The sequence below is a fragment of the Ochotona curzoniae genome, unplaced genomic scaffold, assembly GCF_017591425.1.
Source record: "Ochotona curzoniae isolate NIBS_2020 unplaced genomic scaffold, NIBS_Ocur_1.0 scaffold_3208, whole genome shotgun sequence".
Lineage (NCBI taxonomy): Eukaryota > Metazoa > Chordata > Mammalia > Lagomorpha > Ochotonidae > Ochotona > Ochotona curzoniae.
In genome coordinates this window covers 43,432,897-43,455,401 of record NW_024467106.1, presented here as the reverse complement: position 1 = coordinate 43,455,401, position 22,505 = coordinate 43,432,897, and the positions used below count along the sequence as shown (strand labels likewise).

Below are 22,505 nucleotides of genomic sequence, written 5' to 3'. Positions count from 1 at the left end.
CCTATCTCAAGGGATTGGGAGCGAAAGTGTTGAAGATTGCAGAATTTTTCAGATTTTGTAATTTTGATATAGTGACTAAGCATTGCTAATTGAAAATTCTTAAGCATAAAGTGTGCTGCTATCTGAAATCTTGTGAATATCATGTGCTCAAAATCTTTTCAGTTTGGTGCGTTCTGTATTTTGAATTTTTGGTTTAGGTGTACTCTAGCTAGATTGTGCTTAGAGTCAAAGAACCCCAAATATCTGTATCTTTCGTTGCCTCATCTTTCTGCCGTTCCATATAACTGTGCAGCTTTCTTGAAAGATTCATGTATTTTCATTGCAAAGGCAGATTTAAAGAAAAATAAACAAAGAGAGATAAAAATATCTTGCATCTGCTAATCACTTCCTAAGTGACCATGACTGCTGGACCTGAGTCAATCCAAAGCCAGCTGCTGCTTCTGGATTTCTTACATGGGTGCAGGATCCCAACACATTGGGCTATCCTCTGAAGTTTTTCCAGGCCACAAACTAGGAGCTGGATGGAAAGTGGAGCAGGCAGGACACAAACCAGCACCCTGAGGGATCCTGGCATTTGGCATTTGAGCCATTGCACTGGGCCAAACTGCACAATTTTTATTAGTAAGATTTTAAGTTCTATATTTTCTCATTAGTTATATGAAAACCAAAGTATCAAAGATAATCAAATACCCAATTGGAATGATCTTTATTCTATGTAATTTGAATGTATTTACTTGGATCTTCAAAGGACCTGTGATAATCTTCACCATCTATAAAGTCATTAGGATCCTAAGAAGCTACTTGTTTTCTTATAATTAAGTTTTTTCCCCATTAACAATCCCTAGGTACAGCTTCTTGTTTCAAATTGGGGTGGAGAACAGTTTCTCTGCCAAGGGTCATTTGAATGTTTAGAACATCATTAATAGACCATACAAAATTGACAGTGTAAAAATTAGCCAGCTATTCTTACTGAGTTTTGATTCCCACCTGTAGTCACCTTAGCAGGGTCATAACAAGTTATTTCATGCACCTATGTGGACCTGAAGATTTGAGCATCAGGTAATGAAAAGAACTTGTGTTACCTTTTCAGTTAGGCAAAAGAATTTCAGAGGTGGCATTGTGGCACTGCATGTTAAACAGCAGCCTACAGTGCTAGCATTCCATACAGGCAGCAATTGGATCCCATAGCTGCTCCACTTTAGACCCAGGAAGCAGCAGAGAATGGCCCAAGCACCTGGGCCCCTGCACTCATGTAGTATACCCAGAAAAGGCTCCTCCTGGCTCAGATCTAGCCCAACTCTGATCACTGGGGTCATCTGGGGAGTGGACCAGTGGTTGGAAAATCGCAATATCTCTTCTCCCTCTTTTTCCTCCTGTTCCTCATTCTCTCTCTCTCTCTCTCTCTCTCTCTCTCTCTCTCTCTCTCTCTCTCTCTTTGCCTTTCAAGTAAATATAATGAATCTTAAGAAATATTTCCATTAAAATAGATAACTCTAAGCACATATTAAAGACATATTAAATCAGTATACTTATGAGAACAAATTGCAATGTTAATGAAATACATTAATGAAATGAATTACACTACATATCTTTTCACTAATAAAATCATTGCTTAAATGTGACCACAGATATAGGGTTAGGCTGATTTTGAAATCTGTTGTAGTCATATAACTGAGCAACAGAGTTTTTCTTGAGGTTTGTGTTCAGTTAGTTAAGACTTAAACCCAATTTGATATTTAAAATTTGAAAGTTTCTTTCCTCTTAACAACCAGTGCCATCTCTTCTAGGACTAGCTAGAATCTACTCTTCTACTAGCTTCAGTCTTAGCTCTAATAAAAGCTGAAATTGATGTGTTAGTTGTCTTAAGAATACCATAAGGCTGTATGAAAGCCACTAAACCTCGCTGAAATATCAAATAATAGATTCTGGTTTGGTGAGGTGGTTTTGATGATCTTGGAAGGGCTTGATCTAGGGTTGATTAGTTGCCCATCTGTGCAACACAGGTTTGTCCTTCATCCTACAGCAGGCTCGCTTGGGTAAGTTCCCACATGACTGAGGAAATGTGAGAAAGAGAAATTCCCAGCGCCCATTCCAAGTCTCTGTGTCATGCTTACTAGTATCTTATTGGTCAAAATAAGCTAAGTGCAAGGCTCGGAGTAGGTAAGCAAAAATGTTACATGGAAAAGCACAACAGGGTAAAAAAGTTGTGAGAAGTTTTACAGTCTGTCATAAATCAATCTTATAATGGTCTTCTTGTTCACTTTATTACACTAATGAACCTAATGGGTTATCACTTATGTCTGCACCTCAAATTTAAGTTTCAGATTCCAACCTAGGCACCTTTACTTATGATGAGGGACAGGGGTTACAGATGTATATATCCTTAGAGAGCTAGCAGGTGACTAAAGTGTATATAGTGGTCCAATTATAAACATTCTAATTCTGTTCAAATAAATCTCATCCACCTGCCAGCCCAATTTTCCAACCCTGGAAATATGATCTCTTAAGTTACTTACAGGTTTAGTTTTTTTTTTCTTTTTTCCTATCAGCTAATAATTGTCCTATTCACATGTGATAGGATTTTTGATTCAGCTGCATTATTCAGATTTTAGGGAAAAGATGAAAACCACTCAGCTTCTGGAAGTAATTATGCTCTCTGATGGATTGGGAGTTCATGAGGAGGTTTGGCTAACCATATGAGTAGAAAACATCCTCTCTGAGTGATTCTTTGATGCTTATGAAAAAAATCAGTTGAGGCAAAGCAAAGTGATGATATAGACAAGCGTTAAATATAAAAACTTTTATTCTTCTAGCAGTGCTTAATGCTGCAAAAAAGGACACTTTGATTCAGAAAGGTACTGAGCAAAATCTGCTGCTTGAGCTCTCACTCTTCTACTTTTCTGAAGATTACAGAAAGCAGGCAGAGCTTGATCTTTCTGGTTTATGATCTTGCAGCATTGAATTGCCTTTACCCAAGATCCTAGTTGGATGAACAAAATATTTCCTACCATGTTTACTAATTAACATAAGATTGTGTCCATGGATTAATTGACATTGCTTCTTGTGTTAGTTTTATTCATCAGTGAAAACCTGTTGTCTGTTTTTGGTTTTGTTAATTAGAAAAGTGACTATAACCTATCAATATTTCATGATGGTCTTTTGCTTTACGTGAACAACATACCAACTGCCTTGAGAAGCTGATTCTCTTGCAACTCTTTGTCCCATCTCTAAGCACTCTGAAATAACACTTGTCATGCATTCATTTGTCTAGCATTTTGAAAATTTGGATATAAATTTCTGTCTCTGATAGCTCTCGATTTGTCTTCAGTTGCAGGGCTTTCTGATGCAGAGAACACCTAATTCTCTGTGTAATGTTGATTGTATCTCTGTGTTAGATTGAAGCCAAAACCAAAGGTAAAGGAGAAAGCTTCAGGGCATTTTAGCTGGCAATGAATCAGCTAGGTTTCAAGCACAATGTTAACCATTGCACTGGTGGCTAAAGATCAGTGAAGTGTCTTTGGATACCTTTTATATTTTCTCAAATGCTAAATCAATTTGGCCAATAGTATTCACTTACTAGTAATGTAGATTAAAAGATCGATTATGGTTGTCTTATTAAATACCAACTGATTAAATGATTAAATTCACCACATCGCATATATATTCAAAAAGGGAAAAAATAGGGCTCCTTACAAAGAATGATGATATTTTAGCTTTAAAAGATTTGAATAAAATATTTGAGTTGAATAAACCAACAAGGTGAACATGAAATAAAAAAGGTCAAACCACCAAGGTTTTCTTAAAAGATAAGATTATTATTATAAAGTATTTAGCTGTCAGGATGTTGTCAACATAAAAACTAAATAAATAGCCAAGAAGTCTTATTACACAGGAACAAGGAAGACCTTTTGAAATTTTTAGTATTTGTGCTAAGAGAAATGAGCAAACTTGTGTTAACTTTATCATAAGCATAAATTTTTCTCCCATGCAAATATGATACATAAATATAGAGTTTTAATAGCAATTAGTTTCTACATCATCTAATAATAAATGCCAAGAGAAAATTTTCAACGTTTGGTTTCTTAAACAATACTTTTGCCTTGTTAGGACATCTTATCTTAGCATAACATCTAGTTAGGATTCATAGAGCTTGCCTTGACAGATTTTAGAACTTTCAACTCAAGTGATCCCCAAAACAAAATTTATCTCTTGTGTTTCATCTACTATTATCTGTTATCATCCCTGTTTTGCTTGGAAGTATTTGAGCTTTTGTTTGAAAGAAAGATGTACAAGCTCAAAGTGGATTTGGCTACCCGTATCATTTTGATCAGGTAATCTTTTCATGGTGTCAGAGGAGGCTGAACATTTTAGAACATATGTTTAAAACTTTGTGGTTGCCTTCTTCTTACTGTTTGGGTCAAAGCCTAGTCTAAATGTAATGCTAGGACTTCTAATATTTAGGCCATAGATCATCTGGGCATGTATTGTTCAAAAACGGATAGTTTTTTTTTTCAGGGGGAGAATGTACTAAAGCTATTGAGTGAGTGTGAAAGACCAATTTATGGCCTATTTTATCACATAAAGCAGTTTGTTGAAGTAAAAGATGTTTGGAAGTGAGTTTAAGTTCATCACCTTTATCAGCCAGATTGGGAGCCTATGAAACCTGGATGTCCTTCCCTTTTTCTTTAAAAGTTCTTTGTTTTCTGAGAGTTATGTGTTCTCAGTTTTACCTTATTAATTCAATAGATGGTTAGTATATACCTACTGTGTATTAGGCAAACTGCCAGAGAAAAGAAAGGATAGAAATCCAAAAGAGTAAGGGTTGACTGTCCAGTGTACATCAAAGTATCTGAGTTCCTACTGAGAGAAAGGGAGATCTTCCATCTACCGCTCCACTCCCAAATGGCTGCTGCACTCAAGGTTGAGCCAGGTGGAAACCAGGACTCAAGAGCTCCCATCTTCTTTCCCGTGTGGGAGGCAAGGATGTAGTCTTGAGTCATCATCTTCCCAGGCATTAAACCAACATTAACCGAGCCTTGATCCAGCACTCTGATTTAGGATGCTGCCATTGGAAACAGAAACTTTACCTGCTGCACTACAGGTTTGTTCTTTTTAAGAACTAAGAGAATTTCTACCAGTTCTAAGATTTTTTTTTTCATTTTTGTATCTAATGTTATTTTATTCTGTAAGCATCATTTTACAATTAACAACTTATTACCCTAATGAAGTTTTTAAAATTTATCTCCTTTGGCATTAACAGTGCCTAACAAACAACAGACATGCTAATATTTTATTTAGTTTTATTCAAAAGTTAGATTTACATAGAGAACAGACAGAGAAAATTTTCCATCTTCTAGTTCATGTCCCAAGTAGCCACAGCAGCCAGAGCTGAGCCAATCTGAATTCAGGAGCCAGGAGCTTCTTCTGGGTCTCCCACATGGGTGCAAGATTCCAAGGCTTTGGGCCATCCTCTACTGCTTTCTCAGGCCACAAGCAGGGAGGTGGGTGGGAAATGCAACAACTTGGACGTGAACCAGCGCCTATATGGGATCCTGACGCATACTAGATGGAACTTCAGCCACTAGGCTATCATGCCAGGCCCTTTTTAAAACCATGTGTAATATCATCATTACTTTTTTTAATTTGTACTTCAAGTAGGAGAGAAACTATTAGATGCTAAATATCTCTACAGAAAGGCCAGGATATATTCTGTGTATCATAGAAGTGAGGTTAGGAGCAGTTGTGCTTTTGCAAAATGGAGGAACTATTTAAAATTTAATCTCAGACTGAACTTGCAGGGATCATAAAATTAATCTCTAACCCTGTCTTTTGCATTATCCTCCTTACATTAAAAAAATTGTTATAAGAAAATATAGCATAAAATATATCTTAAATTTTTAAACTGTACAAGGCAGTATTGTTAACTACACTGAGAACATTATGCATTAGCTCTCTAGGGCTTACTACTATTGCATCAGTGAAACCATGAGTATATCCCTGAATGCCAACTTCCAATCCTAGCACTTGGCAAGCACCACTGAACTCTGCTTCCTTGTGTTTCACTGTTCTGGACATTTATAGATGTAGTATCACACAGTGTTTGTCCTTTGTGACAAGCTCATTTCACTTAGCAGTGTCATCCGAGTTCATCCATGTTGCCACATACAGCAGAATTTATACCTTTTAAAGGATGTGGTCATGCCTTATTGTATATACTTGTCATAGTTTTTAAACCCATTCATCCATCAAGTTAGCTTTCCCCATATCTTGATCTTTGTGAATAATGTTGCAATAAACATAGAACTAATAATATATTTTCAAAATCTTGATTTTGATGCTTATGAGTAAATACACAAAATTGGACTTGCTGGATCTAATGTCTATTTTTAGTTGAGGCCTCTCCGTACTGTTTTCCATAATGGTTGCACCATTTCACATGCCTATGTGCAATATACAATGGTTTCAATTTATCCAAGTCTTTGTCAGTCCTTTCTTTTACTTTTTTTGACAATAGTGATCCTGATAAGTGTGAAATGATATTGTCAAAGTCATGAAGCATTTTCCTGTGTTTGTTGTAGGAATCTTATGGTTTCATGTATTATAATCTAAGTGTAACCCATTGGAGTTATTTTTTTAAAGTGCAATTAAAATGAATGATATACTTTTATTATTTTGAGTGTATATATACACTTCTCCTAATACTCTTTAAAGGAATTATCCTTTCTTCATTACATGTTGTTGGTGACTTTATCAAATCTGAGTTGATTTGGGGCCAGTATTATTGCACAGTGAGCTACACTGCTGTCAACAACACTGGCATCTCATTCCAAAGCATCAGTTTGAATCCCGGTTGCTTTTCTTCCAATCCAGTATCCTGCAGATATACCGGGGAAGACAGTGGATGATGTCCCATGTGCTTGGTCCCCAGTTTCCTGGGAGGTCAGAGTGAAACTCTGAACTCCCAGCTTTGGCCTGGACTTATTTAAGCCACAATAACCATTTGGGTAGTAAACCAGCAGATAGAATATCTTGTTCTTTCCCCATCTCTACCACTATAACTTTTAAATGAATAATCAAACCTTTTTTTAAAAAAGGTGAACTATTATGTATGCATTGATTTATTTGTGAATAATATGTTTGTCTGCCTTTATGCCAGGATCATAAAATTTTAATCATTTTCATGGCAGTTTTTGAAATCAAGAAATCTAATGCCTTCAACTTTGTCATTTTTCAAGACTGTTTTGTCTATTCAGATTCTTGGTTTTTTCCATATGTATTTAAGAACTGTTTTTTCTTTTTATCCTATTTTCTTTAAAAATGTCATTGGGAGTTTGCTAGGTATTGAACTGACTCTAAAGATGGCTTTTTACAGTGTGGACATTTTAATATTATTAAGTTGCTCATTCCATAAACATGAATTGTTTTTTTCACTTATGTCCACTTTAATGTCTTTCGGAAATGTTTTTGCAGATTTCATATGCAAGTATTTCACTTCTTTAGTAAGTTTATAATTTTAATTCTGTACTTTCTTTTTTTCTCTTTTTTTATTATTTTAGTTACATTGCATTATGTGACACAGTTTCATAGACTGTGGGATACCCCCACCCCTCCCCTAACCCTTCCCCCATGGCAGATTCCTCCACCTTGTGCAGTATTACAGTTCAAATCCAGTCAAGATCCTTTCGTTGTGAATATATACCAAGCACAGAGGCCAGCATCTTATTGTCCAGATAAATTCAACGGTTTCTTGGGGAGACCATCTCTGTTCTGAAAGCAGAGCTGGCAGAGTATCATCCTGACCAATTAAAAACCCCAACATAACATCAACAACAATTTACAACATTATGGAATTAATTGACATGGCATTGAGTAACCAATATGCTAAAAAAATGCAAGTTCTTAACCACATGCTGTGACTACTTCATTGACATTTCAATTTTAGTTTATATACAACCGGCTTCTATACACCTTAAAATGGCTATAGGGTACTATTCAGCTGTCTCATGTCTATTTTCATTTTACTATTTAGCTGTTTATAGTATTGAAGCATAATTTTGCTGAACTTGGCAGATTTTAGGATAGTCTAAACTGGCATATGCCTCTAACAAGGCATATGTCAATAGTTGAGGTGCAGAACAGTTTTAGGAGGGGTGTGCAGAGAAATCTTCCATACCTTAGTGAGGAGTAACTAATCTTTGTGTCCTACCTAGTAAGGTATATGTGAGTCTGAGCTAACCGTTTCCTGTCTGGTTCCTGTCTTGTTGTTCTCTATCTATTCTAATTTCGGGGGGAGGAGGGCTCTGGAGTGACCCTGATGGTCATTGTAAAAGAGGGTGGGGATCCAAAGTTGGAACTAAGTAAGGACCAGAGAAAGCTCCTCTCCCGAGTCCCGAAGGAAATTTACTGTTCTGTTTCTGCAGACTGCTCAGGGCTCCTGGCTGTTGTTGTGATGACCTTGGATCCTGCAAGGAAGGATTTGGGCTTCTTGCACCCCATGTGGCAGATGCAAACAGGAGTGGATGACCTCAGAGTTCTAGGCCTCCGAAGGCACTCCAGAATTCTATAGTTTCAATGGTTTCATAGATGCATTTCTTCTTTCTTGAGTGGTCATGTATGTGGCATTGTTCTTTAATTTACTGTCTTGGGTTAGTTGTTTGTTAGTGTAAAGAAATGCAACTGATTTTTTTAAAATGTTCATTTCGTAGTCTACAATTTTATTGAAGTTTATTCAAACAGTGTTTTATAAAGTCTTTATGGTTTTCATTGTGTACAGTCATGTCATGTGCAAACTGAAATCATTATACTTCCTTTCCTCTTTGGATACCTTTTATTCCCCTTTTAAGAGTTATTGTTTACTTGAAAGACACAGAGATTTAGACAGAGAAACAGAGAGCTATCCCCCACTGGACCATCCCCCACGTGCCTGCAACAGCCAGAGCTGGGGCATGCCAAAGCTAGGAGCAGACATTCCATCTATGTCTCTCCTGTGCAGGTGAGGAACGCAAGGATTGGGCTAATGACTGGTTTCCCAGGTGCATGAACTAGAAGCTGCATTGGAAGCAGAGGTGGGATTCTTTCTCATGCATTCTGATTTGGGGTGCAAACACCCCAAGTAGCATCTTAACTCATTGTGCCATAGTACTCACTTTTATTTGTTTTTTCTTTTCCCCCTTTGATGCTTAATTTCTCTAGCTAGGACTTCCAGTTCTGTGTTGAACAACAAAGGAAATACTGAGCTTTCTTACCTTGGTTCTGAAAGTGAGGATAAGCTACTGAGCATGATAATAACTCTGGCTTTCACATATGTGTATTAATTATATTGAGGGAATTTTTTGTAATCTTAGTTTTCCAAGCATTTTTAGCATGAAAAATGTTGAGTTTTTTTATGTGTTTTCTGTATCTATTATCATGATTGTGTGTAAAGTTCTTCTCCTGTTATGGAATCATTTCTAACCCTAGCTTCACTTTAGAATTACTTAGAAACTTTAAAGAATTCTCTCTCCCTACCTCCTTCTCTCTCTCTCTCTCTCTCTTCTCCATATACATTCATTCACACACACACACACACACACACACACACACACACACACACACACACACACACACACATCTGGGTACCACCAAACAAAGATTAATTAAATTAACAGTTGGATGGGTGATAGCCTTGCCATTAGGGATTTCAAAAAATGTTCTCCAATGATTTTAATTAGCATTCGGGTAAGAACTGTTTCCTTACTGAAATTGATACTGAAATGAGAAAGTTTATCTCCAGCACCCTGGGAATTTAGAAATTGCAGTAACAAAGAAAGAAGAACTTTCCTGATATAGATGCTGCAGTATGTTCTACCTCTGAGATGTTGTACTGGATTTTAATCATTCCAGCATTTAAGTCACTCATTTGTGCAGTCATTTGGAGAGAGGTCAGGGAGATTGCTTAAGTACTGCTGTGAACCACATTATCACTTTTTCTGGGTACTTATATAGTCATCCAAAGTTGTAACAGTACTTGGTGACTTTTGAGATATTTCATTCCATTATTAAATAAGACTATAAATCCTCTAAGAGTCAGTCTTCTTTGTAAATGACTATGTCAATGGGAAATTATCTGAGGTATAACTCTCCTCAAAATCATTCAAGATGTTTGTCGGTAGAGTTGAGATTAACTTTATGCATGCAGGCTTTCCGCCATGCCAGACCTTCCATCTCTCCTATTGACTAGGAAAGGTAATACTACTAATAGGATTTACTAATACTAGTACCAGTACTAACACTAATACTAATACTACTAATTAGGAAATACTTCATAATATTACTCATTTTTTTATTTCCTCTGTTTGACCCTGATTGCTAAAATAGAAAAGTGATGTAATTTAACACTGCTCTGCTCAGTTTCAGTGAGAAAATGAGTGTGTGTCTGTGTGCATAAGAGATAGAGAGAGAGAGGCTGAAACCAAATATTAAGAGGAAAAAGAAGAATGTTAGAGTCACAGACATTGGGGGAATGGATTTTGCACTTGCAGGCAAGATGAATGACTTTTGCACAGTAGGTGATGTGATATTCAAGCTAAATCTTTAGCTATATCTTATAGCCACATATATAACCTCAGCTAACTGCAGAGTCAAGCCTATGCTTGAGCCTTGAGGTGGGACTCACTGGTCAAAATTGATTGCTTGCTGTGGAACCTGGCCTCTTAACACTGGGTTTCACGGCTCCTAAGTGAATCTTTACCTTTCTTTGTGGATACCCCCTTCAGTTTTTATCAAACTGGCCCCATTATTTTCTAGTTAGGAGACATTGGACTGGCTTTTCATTTTTCTGGGATTCAAGTGCTCATCTATAAAGTCAAGTGGACCGTGTTTGGAACAAAGTATATATTCCATAACTATTTTTGAACAAATATCCATGGTGTTTAACAGCTCTAAAATTGCTGTTTAGGGCTCTAAAACAGCTCTAAAATTGCAATACATGACCCTGAAAACAGCTATATTTCTCTTCTAGAGATGTACTTAAAACCAGTTTCACAGCTATATAGGAAGAGAAGAAAAAATAGCTCTTAATAATATAAACGGTTTTAAAGAAAATGTGATTCTCCAGGCCCCCGTTTTGTAGCAGACATATGCATTGGATAGAAGGATTGGAGAGCTTTTGTCTCCAGCCAAAATAATTCATGAATTCCCAACTCAAGGATTGTATTGGGTAAGGTTGTTAGAGTCCCAGAGTTTCATACTGTACATTTTCCTCATGGGGAAGATAAAAAGGCTAGGCTAGATGTTGCTAAAACACACTTGTTTTCATTCTCACTCTTTGTCTCTTTTGGCTACCAAGCAAACCTTATCACATGTGTGTATGTATGATGAAGTGCATGTCCTTCCTGCTGGTGGATCTCCAGTCCAACACAGCAGTCCCCATGCCGCTGCCACCGCCAGCCCCAGGCATCTTCCAGAGGGAACGAATGCACTGCAGCGCCAAATAGAACTTAGAGTAAATACATGAAAATAAACATGTCTGTGGGAAAGAGCCAAAAATTTACATACTTTTGTGACTGTTTTATTTCATTTTAAGCTTTTCATCTTGGCTTATTATAGAAAGATGTTAATCAGGTTTCAGAGTTCAAAAATTAGAACAAATATGAAGCTGAAATTTATAGTTCATTTCTTCCTTCCTCCGTCTCTTCCTCCCTCCCTCCCTTTCTTCCTCCCTAAAATCACAATCGTTTTTTTTTTTTGAAAGGCATGGGAAATTAAATGAAACAATGAATTCATTTGGTGAATAAAATGGATCTTCAAAGGTTCATGGAAATGAGTATTATGCATGAATTTAAATAATATTTTTTACCAAATGCGTTTATCTTTAACTCTATTTGTTCACAGACATTTTTGTTATTTTATTTATTTTTTAAAGATTTATTTGTTTTTACTGGAAAGGCAGAGAGGAGGAGAGACAGAGAGGAAGATCTTCTGTCTGTTAATTCACTCCCCAAGTGGCCACAGCGGCCGGTGCTGCACCGATCTGAAGCCAGGAGCCAGGAACTTCCTCTAGGTCTCCCATGCAGGTGCAGGGTTCCAAGGCTTTGGGCCATCCTCGACTGCTTTCCTAGGCCACAAGCAGGGAGTTGGATGGGAAGTGGGGCTGCCAGGATTAGAACTGGTGCCCCTATGGGATCCCTATGTGTTCAAGGCAAGGACCTTAACCATTACACTGTCGTGCCAGGCCTTCACAAACTTTTTTGAAACACTGTCATTTGTCAGCTTCATTGTTAGTCACTACCATTCAGTTAAAACACTTAGATCACAGTGGGTGAAAATGAATGAGACAGGAATGTATGATTTTCTAAAGGTGAAAAAGAGTCCTAGGTGATTACAAACTGTGTTGTAGTTCTTCCAATTGCCGTGCACTTGATTGCCACTGTACTTCCTCTTCTGATAAGCCCTCCTCCTGCAGTGGTCCACTATATGTTTATGTATTAAAACCCTAAATGTTATTTAAAACTGTCCCCACCAGTGACTTGCAGTCTTACTGGCCTCTAGTTATAAACTATTTTATTGCAATACTTTCAGTTATCTTCATGTTGTCTGGCTGTGTTGTAGTGTTTATATTTGACTAGACTCCCAGTAATGTAGTCAAAGATTTTGTAACATTTTTCTTTGTATTTTACTGTTTTGCATATCATAGGTACCTAGTTACTGTCATGTGAATTTACTCAATGGAGTCCAGGACAGGGGACCTATGTTAGTAATCTGAGTTGAGAAGCAGAAGTAGGGAGGGAGGACTCATTCTTAAACGCTTCTCGCTTTGTTCAAATTCCTTCCTTATTTAGTATCTAGACTACATTAGTTTTTGATCAGATATTATATTACTGTTTTCTGTTCTTTTAAATGTGGATTGGTACCAATTAAGTGATAACTTTGATAAGAGTCAAGCGGCATCAACAATTTTGTAGCATTTACAATGTTTTGCCTCAAATGGGCTCAGCTGGGTATTCAGTAAAATGGGCCCAGCTGGATATCCAGTAAAATATTAATTGTAATCAACAAGTATTACGAAAAAGCCTAACAACAAAAAAACTACACAGGGTCTCATTTTCACTGTCAGGATGCCCGTTTTACGTTGTGTCTTTAGGTGTTTTTTGTAATATGCAGTTTCTGACTTCATCAGAAGCTGGATATAATTATTGCACGTTTACAATGTCATGGTGTTTGTTTTTTGATTACATGAACTTACATACTTCTCATTCTCATATCCCCAGCCCACATTTGAGAAATTTAATGTTGTGTTATATCATGTCTTTCATTGAAAAACAAGCAGAGATATATAAAATCACGGAGGAAAAATTGGCAGTAATTTTTCTAGGTGTAATTTAGAGCCTACCACTTATGATGCAAATAGGTCAATGTGGGACTCAAAGGCAAGTTCAAAATTCAGTCTATAATATTCTCATGTGGGTCAAATTTCAATTTGACTTCTCTATTGTGCCTAAACTGTTGCTAAAGACTTCACGAAAATATGAGGAACTTTCTGAATTTCCTCCTGTCAAGACAAAATTGAACAACCAGAGGCAATGTTGAATTTTTACTAATCTGTATGCATAATTCAGGATGTATAACTTGGGTCCACATTTAAAACATTTCTATAATGAGAAGTTAGTATGAAACAGAAGTAATGAGTCTTAAAACTAAGGTCACAGAAGCATGTTATCACTGACAAAGAAATGTCATCAGTGACAAATGCCTTTAAGTCCAGTCCACAAATGATAGCACTATTCGTTTTCCTTAGCCTGCACTAACTCCCGGTCAGTATAAAATTTCTCTTAAGATACAGTGTTAGGGCACAGCATAGTGGCCTAGCGGCTAAAGTCCTCCCCTTGCACATGCTGGGATCCCCTGTGGGCCTCGGATCCAATCCATGCAGCCCCACTGCCTTTCCAGCTCCCTGCTTGTGGCCTGGGAAAATAGCCTAGGATGGCCCAAAGTCTTGGGACCCTGCACCCGCGTGGGAGACCTGGAGTAAGTTCCTGGCCCTTGGCTTCAGATTGGCTTAGCACTGGCTGTTGTGGTCACTTGGGGCGTGAATTAACAGACAGAAGATCTTCCTCTCTGTTTCTCCTCCTCTTCTTTGTAGGTCTGCCTTTCCAATAAAAATAAATAAATCTTTTTTTAAAAAAATACAGTGTTAGAGCTAATTCTCTGGCTCAGCACACTGTTAGGGCCTATGGCAGGTTGCAAAGAACTGGGTGTGACCATGGACTATGAGTTTCCAGCATTTCACCTGCTGATGGATGTTGCCTGGCAGCACACCTCCTGTTGTGTTGTTACAACAGAAAGCACTTTCAAAAGCTTCAGTTAGCAAGCTGTGATAATAGTTTGGTTTGTGTATCTATACATTCAGAAAAAATAAACGAATCTCTCCCTGAGCACATACTTTCCTGGGCTGTGCAATGTATCACATGTTCAAGAATCAGTGGAATAAAACATCCATTCTGCCTGAGTTTCTGAGAACTCTTAACCAAATACTTGGGAGAAAGAGACTTTTAATGTACACATTTTTAATCCCCAAGTGACTGGGACCTCTGTCTCTCCCGTGTGTACAAAGGGAACTTTGCATCCTTTGCCTTTGCATCCACAGAGCCAACCCACCACAGGCTAAAAATACTTGAGTAGAAGTTGTGTCTGTGGTGAACATTTAGAGACTTTTGTTCTTGTCTTCATTCCCTAAACAATGCAGCAAAAGAACTATTTACATAGCATGTATATTAGGTATTATAAAAAATCTAGAGATGATTTCAAGTATATGGGAAGATGTGTGTAGGTTCTATGCAAACACTGTTGCATTTTACATTAGGGATTTAAGCATCTGCAGATGCTGGTATCCCCAGGGGCCTTGGAACTATTCCTATCCATAAATACTGGAGAATGACTATATTTCTAGAATTTTAGTGGCTCTTTCCAATGAACAGGTTTACCCTCAACTAGAGGAAAAACACTGAAGTTCATCCACAATGAACGTCAAAGACATCTCTCTTTTTTAAGATCAATATTTCATAGACAATTATTTTCAGATTAATAAGAGAGAATATTACCTGTGATTTTATTTTTTTGAAGTGGTAGCTATTTGGAAGTACACAAAAGGCTGTCAAAATAACTGTAAACACACTTATTAAATGTATCAAAAATTCAAACCAGGACATTTCTGGTTGTTTAGGGTATAATGAGGAAATAGTTTAGGCAAGGTAGCTGAAGAGACCACCATGTCAAACTGACATTTTATGGGGACCATACTCCCCACAAATAATGTTTTCAGTATACAAGGTTCATTTGATGCTTCAAGAACACACTGTAAATTGTAACTCTTGGAGTAAAATGCAAAGCATTAAGGAGGATTTTTCAAAAGTGCAAGGATGGAAAAGTGGCAGGTAAGAAAATGACTGAAATGTGAGACTTGTGAGATGGAAAGTCATTAGACTCCTCTTTCCCGTTGGTGCTAAGTAAACTACAGCAAACCACCTACTCACCACAGATTGCAGTTCAGCCACTATGTCTTCAGCATCTAATTTGAACCATACCTCAGGACAGTGAGCATTGAAGGACAGCCTTACACATGACGCTCAAAGGCTTCCAGAGCTTGCTCTTAAAGGCTGAGCTGATTGGTATCTGGTGTTGCTTCCTAAAGAACCTCTTACAAATGTGTGTCTGCAAAAGCAAAAAGAAAGCTGAGAGCATATTTGTGCTTGCTTCCTGCAGGTCTTCTCAGAATATGTTGTTTCTCCAGGGGTAAAAAACAAACAAACAAAAAGACAGTGAAGTATTTCAACTGTCTCCTTGGGGTGAAGTGACCACCCCCTGTCTCCTGGCTCCCTGAAGTACTGCCCCACAAATTTAAGTCAGAAGGGGAGCAGTGCTCCAGTACTTTTGAAAGCTCTGCTACTGCAGTGATGTGCTTGTCTTGCCCATTTTGTGGTCATTCTAGATCTTACAGTCTACGTGGCCCAGGAAGCTTTGGGATTAAATTGCCAATGTGGTTTTATGTCTGTTCTCTCGTAGAGTTAATAGTTTCCTTTTGGGTGACTATAAGACGAGGGATGTGCAGATAGATAGACTAGCCTTTTCTGCAAATCTTTGCCAATGTATGCAGAATTAAATGCAAAGTAGTATTCAAAGAAATATAACAGTAACCTGTTATTTAGGAACATTCTTTTTTGGAAATGATTTTTGAACATCCTTTTTGTAAATGAAAGATGAAACCTGAGATTGCATGAGTCTTGTACAATTGCAGTAGTCCTTAAGAACACTGAAGTTTTAAATTCAGTTACCAGGCTTCCATGAACCTCTACTGAGAGCATTGTCTATCTCTAGTTTTATCGCCAGGAAGATTTCTTTATTTTGGGAGGAGATGAGAAGAATTGTATGGTAAAAGAGACATAAATTGAATACACCTCTTTCTTATATGGGAAAGGGGAGCAAACAGAGAAATGACTAAATCCTACAAAACAAGTCCTCAGTTTTCCGTGGCAACCCATGTCTTCCAAGACTCTTAAATCATACTCATTCACACTAAGATATCATCAGGTTTGAAAAGTCTGGATGGAGTATGTGTAAATGAAAGAAGAATTATGACTCAAATCTGTCCTAATCTCATTACAAGTGAATTAAGGTCTGAATAATTCATAAACAATAACCTGTGGTTGAAAATTATTACTGTTTTAGAAAGAACAATCCAACCAAATTAATAAGTGACTGATTAGGTGTGAAATGCTGAAACAAATACGAAGTTTCTATACAAATTCACTCTAGAATGTACTGTAATACTGTAATACTTGTATTTTGTTCTAAACTTGAGCAAGTTTTTGAGCACATGATTGGTACAATGTGTAATTCACTAAAAACGGTCACATATTGTATAGCTGGCATTGAGAAAATACATTTCTTTAAATCCTCTGTTATTGGGGCCTGTAACTGTCTTTAAAATCCATTTAAATTGGATTTTCTAATGTTTGTTTTCAACTTTACCAATGAAGTTTAAAGAAAATGCTCAGATGTTTTATATTAAAGAAGTATAAGAAAAATAAAGGAAGAAAAAGAAGAAAGGACAGAGGCAAAAGGGGAGAAAGCAAGAACATGAGTGGAAGATAGAGAATATATCCTGCTTCCCAGATGAGGCTTTTATGCCAGATAATTGCATTCACACTTGGCAAGAAACAACTCCTTGTGGTAGAATAGTCAGTTTGCTGCTGATGTAGAATTTGTATTCAATTTTAATGAATTTGAACTCAAAATACCAGCTTCTCCACGCTGGAGTTCTTGGCATTGTATTTATTGAAGAGAGAGGGTTTTTTGGAACTGTTCCAATGTCTATCTAGGGATGCTTTCTTAGTAGTGAATTTTCCAGAAGAAAAGAAGCCACTGATACTGCTACATCAACAATGAGGTAAAATTAAGCCCCAAGCCAACTGCCTGCTCAGTTTCCCGGACTGCAGCCAGCTGTTAGTATATTGTACTAATTATATATTGTGTACACCTTTTCCGTTTCCTATTGTTTCATTCTTATTGTTAGCCAATCCTGGATCCAAGTCCCTGCCTTCCTCTTTTCTGTGCATTCAACTTTTTATCAGCATTCTTATCTATTAAAATGGAAATAATAAAATTTTGCAAAATTGTTGAAAACTGGAAGTCATGTGCATAAAACACTTAAGGCAGGGTTAGGTTCCCATAGAAGGTACTGAATAGAGTGTACAGGCCAATTGTTCTTCACTAACCATGATTTTGTAATGCTTTTCCATAGTGAGTACCTTTATTGTAATTAAGTATTGCCAGTTTTGAATAAAAATTTTAATTCTGTTTGCAAGAGAGAAAGAGAAAGGAATAGAGAATCAAAAAGAGTAGCCATCACTGTTTCACTCAGCAGTTATCTGAATTAGCAAGGACTAGGGAAAGACCCAGATCAGGAGCAAGAAACTCAATCCAGGTCTCCCATGTGAGTCACAAAAATCCAGGGAGTTGAACCATCGTGACTACCTCCTAGGATCTGCATTAGCAGGAAGCAGGAGACAGGAGTTGAAACTAGCATCGTGACCTAGGCATCCTGCTATCCCAGAGGCAGGATTTTTAGCCACTAGGCTATATTTCTGTTCCCCTAAGTATTAACATTTAGTATCATATTTCAGCCAAATCACATGAACTCTCAATAAAAAGGTAATATAAGGCAAGACAGCCCAGAACATGTGTCAGTGATTTGTCAGTCAGTATCAGATATGAGATGATTATAGAGTGTTCTTTGGATATTGTGAAATTCTTTGCTTTTTGTTTAGTTTTCTTTACCGTAAATGAGAAATATTTAATTTTTTTTTTAAAAATTCTTGTTTTATCCAAACAGGAGAGAGAAAAAGAAACACCCCTTGATTCGTTACCCAAATGCCCACAACAGCCAGAGCTCAGACAGGCAGTAACCAGGAGCCCAGAACTTTATGCTCTTCTCTCATGTGGATGGATTAGAAGCAGAGTAGCCAGCACTTTAATCAGGCTCTGGACTATGCAAATGCAGGCATCAGAAATGGCAAGTTGAGCTGCTATGCCAAATGCCCACTCTGTGAATAAATACACAAATCAATAGTTTACATTAACTGCTGTATTTTTTATTATACAAGGATCCTTATAAAATCTACACAGGTATTTTGTAGTATAAGATATCTAGGGAAAGGTTCATTTCAGTTATTGAGATGGATATTTTTCTGCTGTACTTTGTTTTATTGAGTAAGTGATATCCCTGAAATAACCCCCAATGGTACTTGATCAGAGCTCTGTCCATGATGACAGTAAATGATCATGACCTTATTCACTGGCATTGACATAGCCACTGCTAGGTGAGGAAAGGAAGTGCCTGAAGGGACAAGAGGCTCATGCAAGTAAAAAAGCAAAACCTATAATCCAAATCCTCACATTCTTATTTCAGAATTATTTCCAGGATTTCTTCAAAGGGTGTAACATAAGGAAAGGAAAATAAAAAGAAAGTGATGATTATAGAGTATTATTATCTGAATGATTGACACAGAACTCACTTTAAAATGTATTATTGTATCTTTGGTTTTGAAACTTCAGTGGCTTTGCCTTGTCTACTATGAAGTTAAAAATAAGAAGTTACTGCTATAATCTCTTATAATTCCTGCATGAATTCTAAATTAAGAAAATAGAAGTTGGTAAACAAACACATAAGCAGCAAATCCTTACACACCTGTATGCCTTTCAAGTCTTTTTTCAAAGTCTGTTATATTTTGACATACATTTTGCACTGAATTTATCAAATGTCAGTGAAAAGCTGTCTTGAGCTAGGCACTATAGGAACAGAATTACAAATGCTAGTGTAGTTAACCCTCACATTCATCCCGGGAGATAAGTAACATTATCCCATTTTACAGATGAAAAAATTGTGGTACAGAAATTGAAGTACGGAGGCCAAGAGTTCAGAAAAAAGGAGTCTCATTTCAAAGTGGGTACTCTTAGCCATTACACTGGGTTACATACGCAGCAAAACTTTCCATTTTGAAAAGCATATCGAATTCAACAAACACTGATGTCTAAGTGGCATTCTACCAAAGGCCTCCCAGTTGTAGAATTCATTACATTGTAAATCTACCATCATCTGGAGCCTAGCTCATGTATTCTGAGCCTCAGAAACTTGATATTTTTCAGCAATGACGCCAACAACAGATCCTTTTCTTGGGAGTAGACTCACAGTGACTCAGCCCGTGAGATTAATATTTCAAACTAGGATGCCAGGTTATTAATTTATAACAAGGAATAGAACTGTCCATCACATGGACCAGACTAACCCAGGCTGTGCACATCAGAGTTGCTAGACCTCTCTGCTTCTCTACAATCATGAAAATTCAGAGCATTCTTGGCAAGTAGCTTAGCCCAGATAATATTATAACTGTGGGGTGAACATGAACTTCATATTCGTCAGCCTCGACTAGGTTCATGTGAGCCATTTATATCAAAATAACAACAAACTTGACAGTGGGATCTGAAGAAGTGAAGTTCATCTGCCCTGTGTCTGGGGCCCTGAGGGACTGGACCATGGCACCTGCCTGTCTCTGTCAGGTCTATTTCTTCCATGATCCCAATATCTTGCCAGCATTTCCATTTCACTTTTTAATGCACACTAACTGTAATACTATAGTCAATAAGATTATAATCTTTAGGTTCAAGGCCTTTTCTTTGACTTTCTAAAATAGACAAGGTATAATTGTGCTTTCAGATAATTTTTTGGGGGGGTTAACATTCCCAATAATAACAGTACCTATCAGCTATTAGTATCAACATTCTATTAATATTTGGTAGTATAATTTTACTTAGTTTTCAAAAAGTTGAATTTTTTGAAGAGTATAGTCATTTCATGAATTAAATGTCATCATTGAATGTTTTGTGAAAAGATCTATTATTTTTGTTGTAAGAATTCAGTAAAATGGAAACTCCCATGTATTGCTGGTGGGAATATGTCATAATAAAACCTTTGTGGAATGCAATTTGGCAATATTTATAGAGTCTTACAAAAGTTCATTCCATTTAGCGCAACTACTCTCCTTTTAGAAATTTATCTATTCAAATGATGTGGTCAGACATTTGGATTGAACCAAAGCATGTGGAAATGATTTGTGACATTCTCATTTGTCAAACCCCTGTTGGAAATTACTCAAGTGATAAGAACCAGATTATACAAAGTCTGTTTTATCATTTGATGGAATATTATGTAGCTCTCAAAATGGTTTCTTTAAAGCTGTTCACCCTAACCTACAAAGTTATTTAAGTGGTATGGTTTACTCTGTACTAGAAATAAATAAATCAAAATGATAGTGGTTAACTTTAGATAAAGCAATTCCAAGGGACTTTGATTTTTTTCTTTCTGGTAATTTGTTCTTTTCAAATGATATCCAATGGGTATGTAAGGGGACTTTGCTGTGGTGTAGCAGGTAAAACTATAGCCTTCACTGCCATCATCCCATATGGAATCCTGCTGGAGTCCCAGCTGACCAGCTTCCATTTCAGCTCCTGATTAATGAGCCTGTAAAGTAGTGGAAGACAGTTCAAGTACTTGGGTCCCAGGACCCATTTGGGATATCTGGAAGAAGTGCCTGGTTCCGGGTCTGGCCCATCCCTGGCTACTACATCCATTTAAGCAGTGAATCGATGGATGGGATCTCTCTCTTTGTGAATATCTGCCTTTCAAATAAATAAGTAAATCTCAATTTTTGAAAAATATAAAAGGAACATTTTTGTGACAGTGAAAAAAGTTACTATTTGTTTTCGAGCCTTTGAAGTAAGATGAATATTTACCTTCAAATGTTATGAAGAAATTAATTCATATATACCAATTTATGGATCTGCTCAATTTGGTACTTAGTGGTAATTCCTCATATAATATGCTTTAGAGAAAATAGAAGTGCTTCCATTAATAGTACAGATCATTGTTTTTAATTTAAAACCTAGTCTAAAGTTTCAAGCTTTCATAACTATAGATGATGCCTATTTTTCTGTTTTTAACATAGGAGCTGTGAAGGAAGAAATATCCGCTACAGAACATGTAGTAATGTGGTAAGTACGAGATACTTGATTGTGATCATGTGTGTTTTTCAGCATTGAGTAGTGCTAACAAGTTTTATGTATTCTGAAGAGGAATTCAATCTATTATTATCTCAGTGAAAAATAATTTATTTCATACCATACTGGTTATGCAGCATTAATGATTTTACTTTTAAAGTTACTCAGTGTAAACTTTTAATCACTTGACCAGACTGAATTGAACTAGACTGTTTCAAATCTGCTTTCTGCCTTTCTCCTGAGACATGGTAATACAGAAGCCACTGGTGATGCCTTCATTAGCTCAATAAATACTGTCCAATGCCAGCTATGTGTGAATTGCTATGTTAATACAAACAACACAGTCACTGACGTTAAGTATTTGTAATATAGTATGTGATGTACAGAAAAAAAAGTGTGTCCTTAAGAATATTCTAGAGTAAAAAGTGAAAATATTATTCAAACAATAAATAAAATTTCTTTGCAATTAAAGCAGAAATTAGAAGATTTCTATAGGAAGATTCCTAAAGGACCTGAGATAGAGCTTGGAGGACTGTGAATAAGCCGTATGGGTGTGTGAGAATGGCACACAGTGCCAGCCATTGAACAAACAGGCCGTTCTGAAAGCAGGATTGCTCAGCATAGCTTCTGAAGAGTCATTTTGATGGGATCGCACAAGCACTGTGGAAGTCAAAAATTGGCATATATTTTGAGATTTACTTATGAAGATATTTGAATGTTAGCCTTCTAAGTTTTCAGTAGTTTAGTGATAATAGGAGTGACAAGAGGATTTGGAGAAAGAATATAATGCCTTAGGATTTACCATTAGGAAGATTCATTCACTTTATTACGTTTTATTTATTTTACTTATATTATTATTATATTAATTTTATACTAATATGCAATTATTATATATCATTATATATTATATTATTATA

General features: G+C 36.8%; 1 protein-coding gene across 2 annotated transcripts in view; it reads left to right on the top strand.

The window, feature by feature from the left end:
* ADAMTSL1 (ADAMTS like 1) overlaps positions 1 to 22,505 on the top strand; it is a 385,347-nt gene that overhangs the window by 34,967 nt on the left and 327,875 nt on the right. For both annotated transcript variants that reach the window (XM_041004529.1, XM_041004530.1), the window contains exon 3: positions 21,537 to 21,582. In XM_041004529.1, the coding sequence (XP_040860463.1) occupies positions 21,537 to 21,582 (46 nt within the window). The remainder of the gene's footprint in view (positions 1 to 21,536; positions 21,583 to 22,505) is intronic.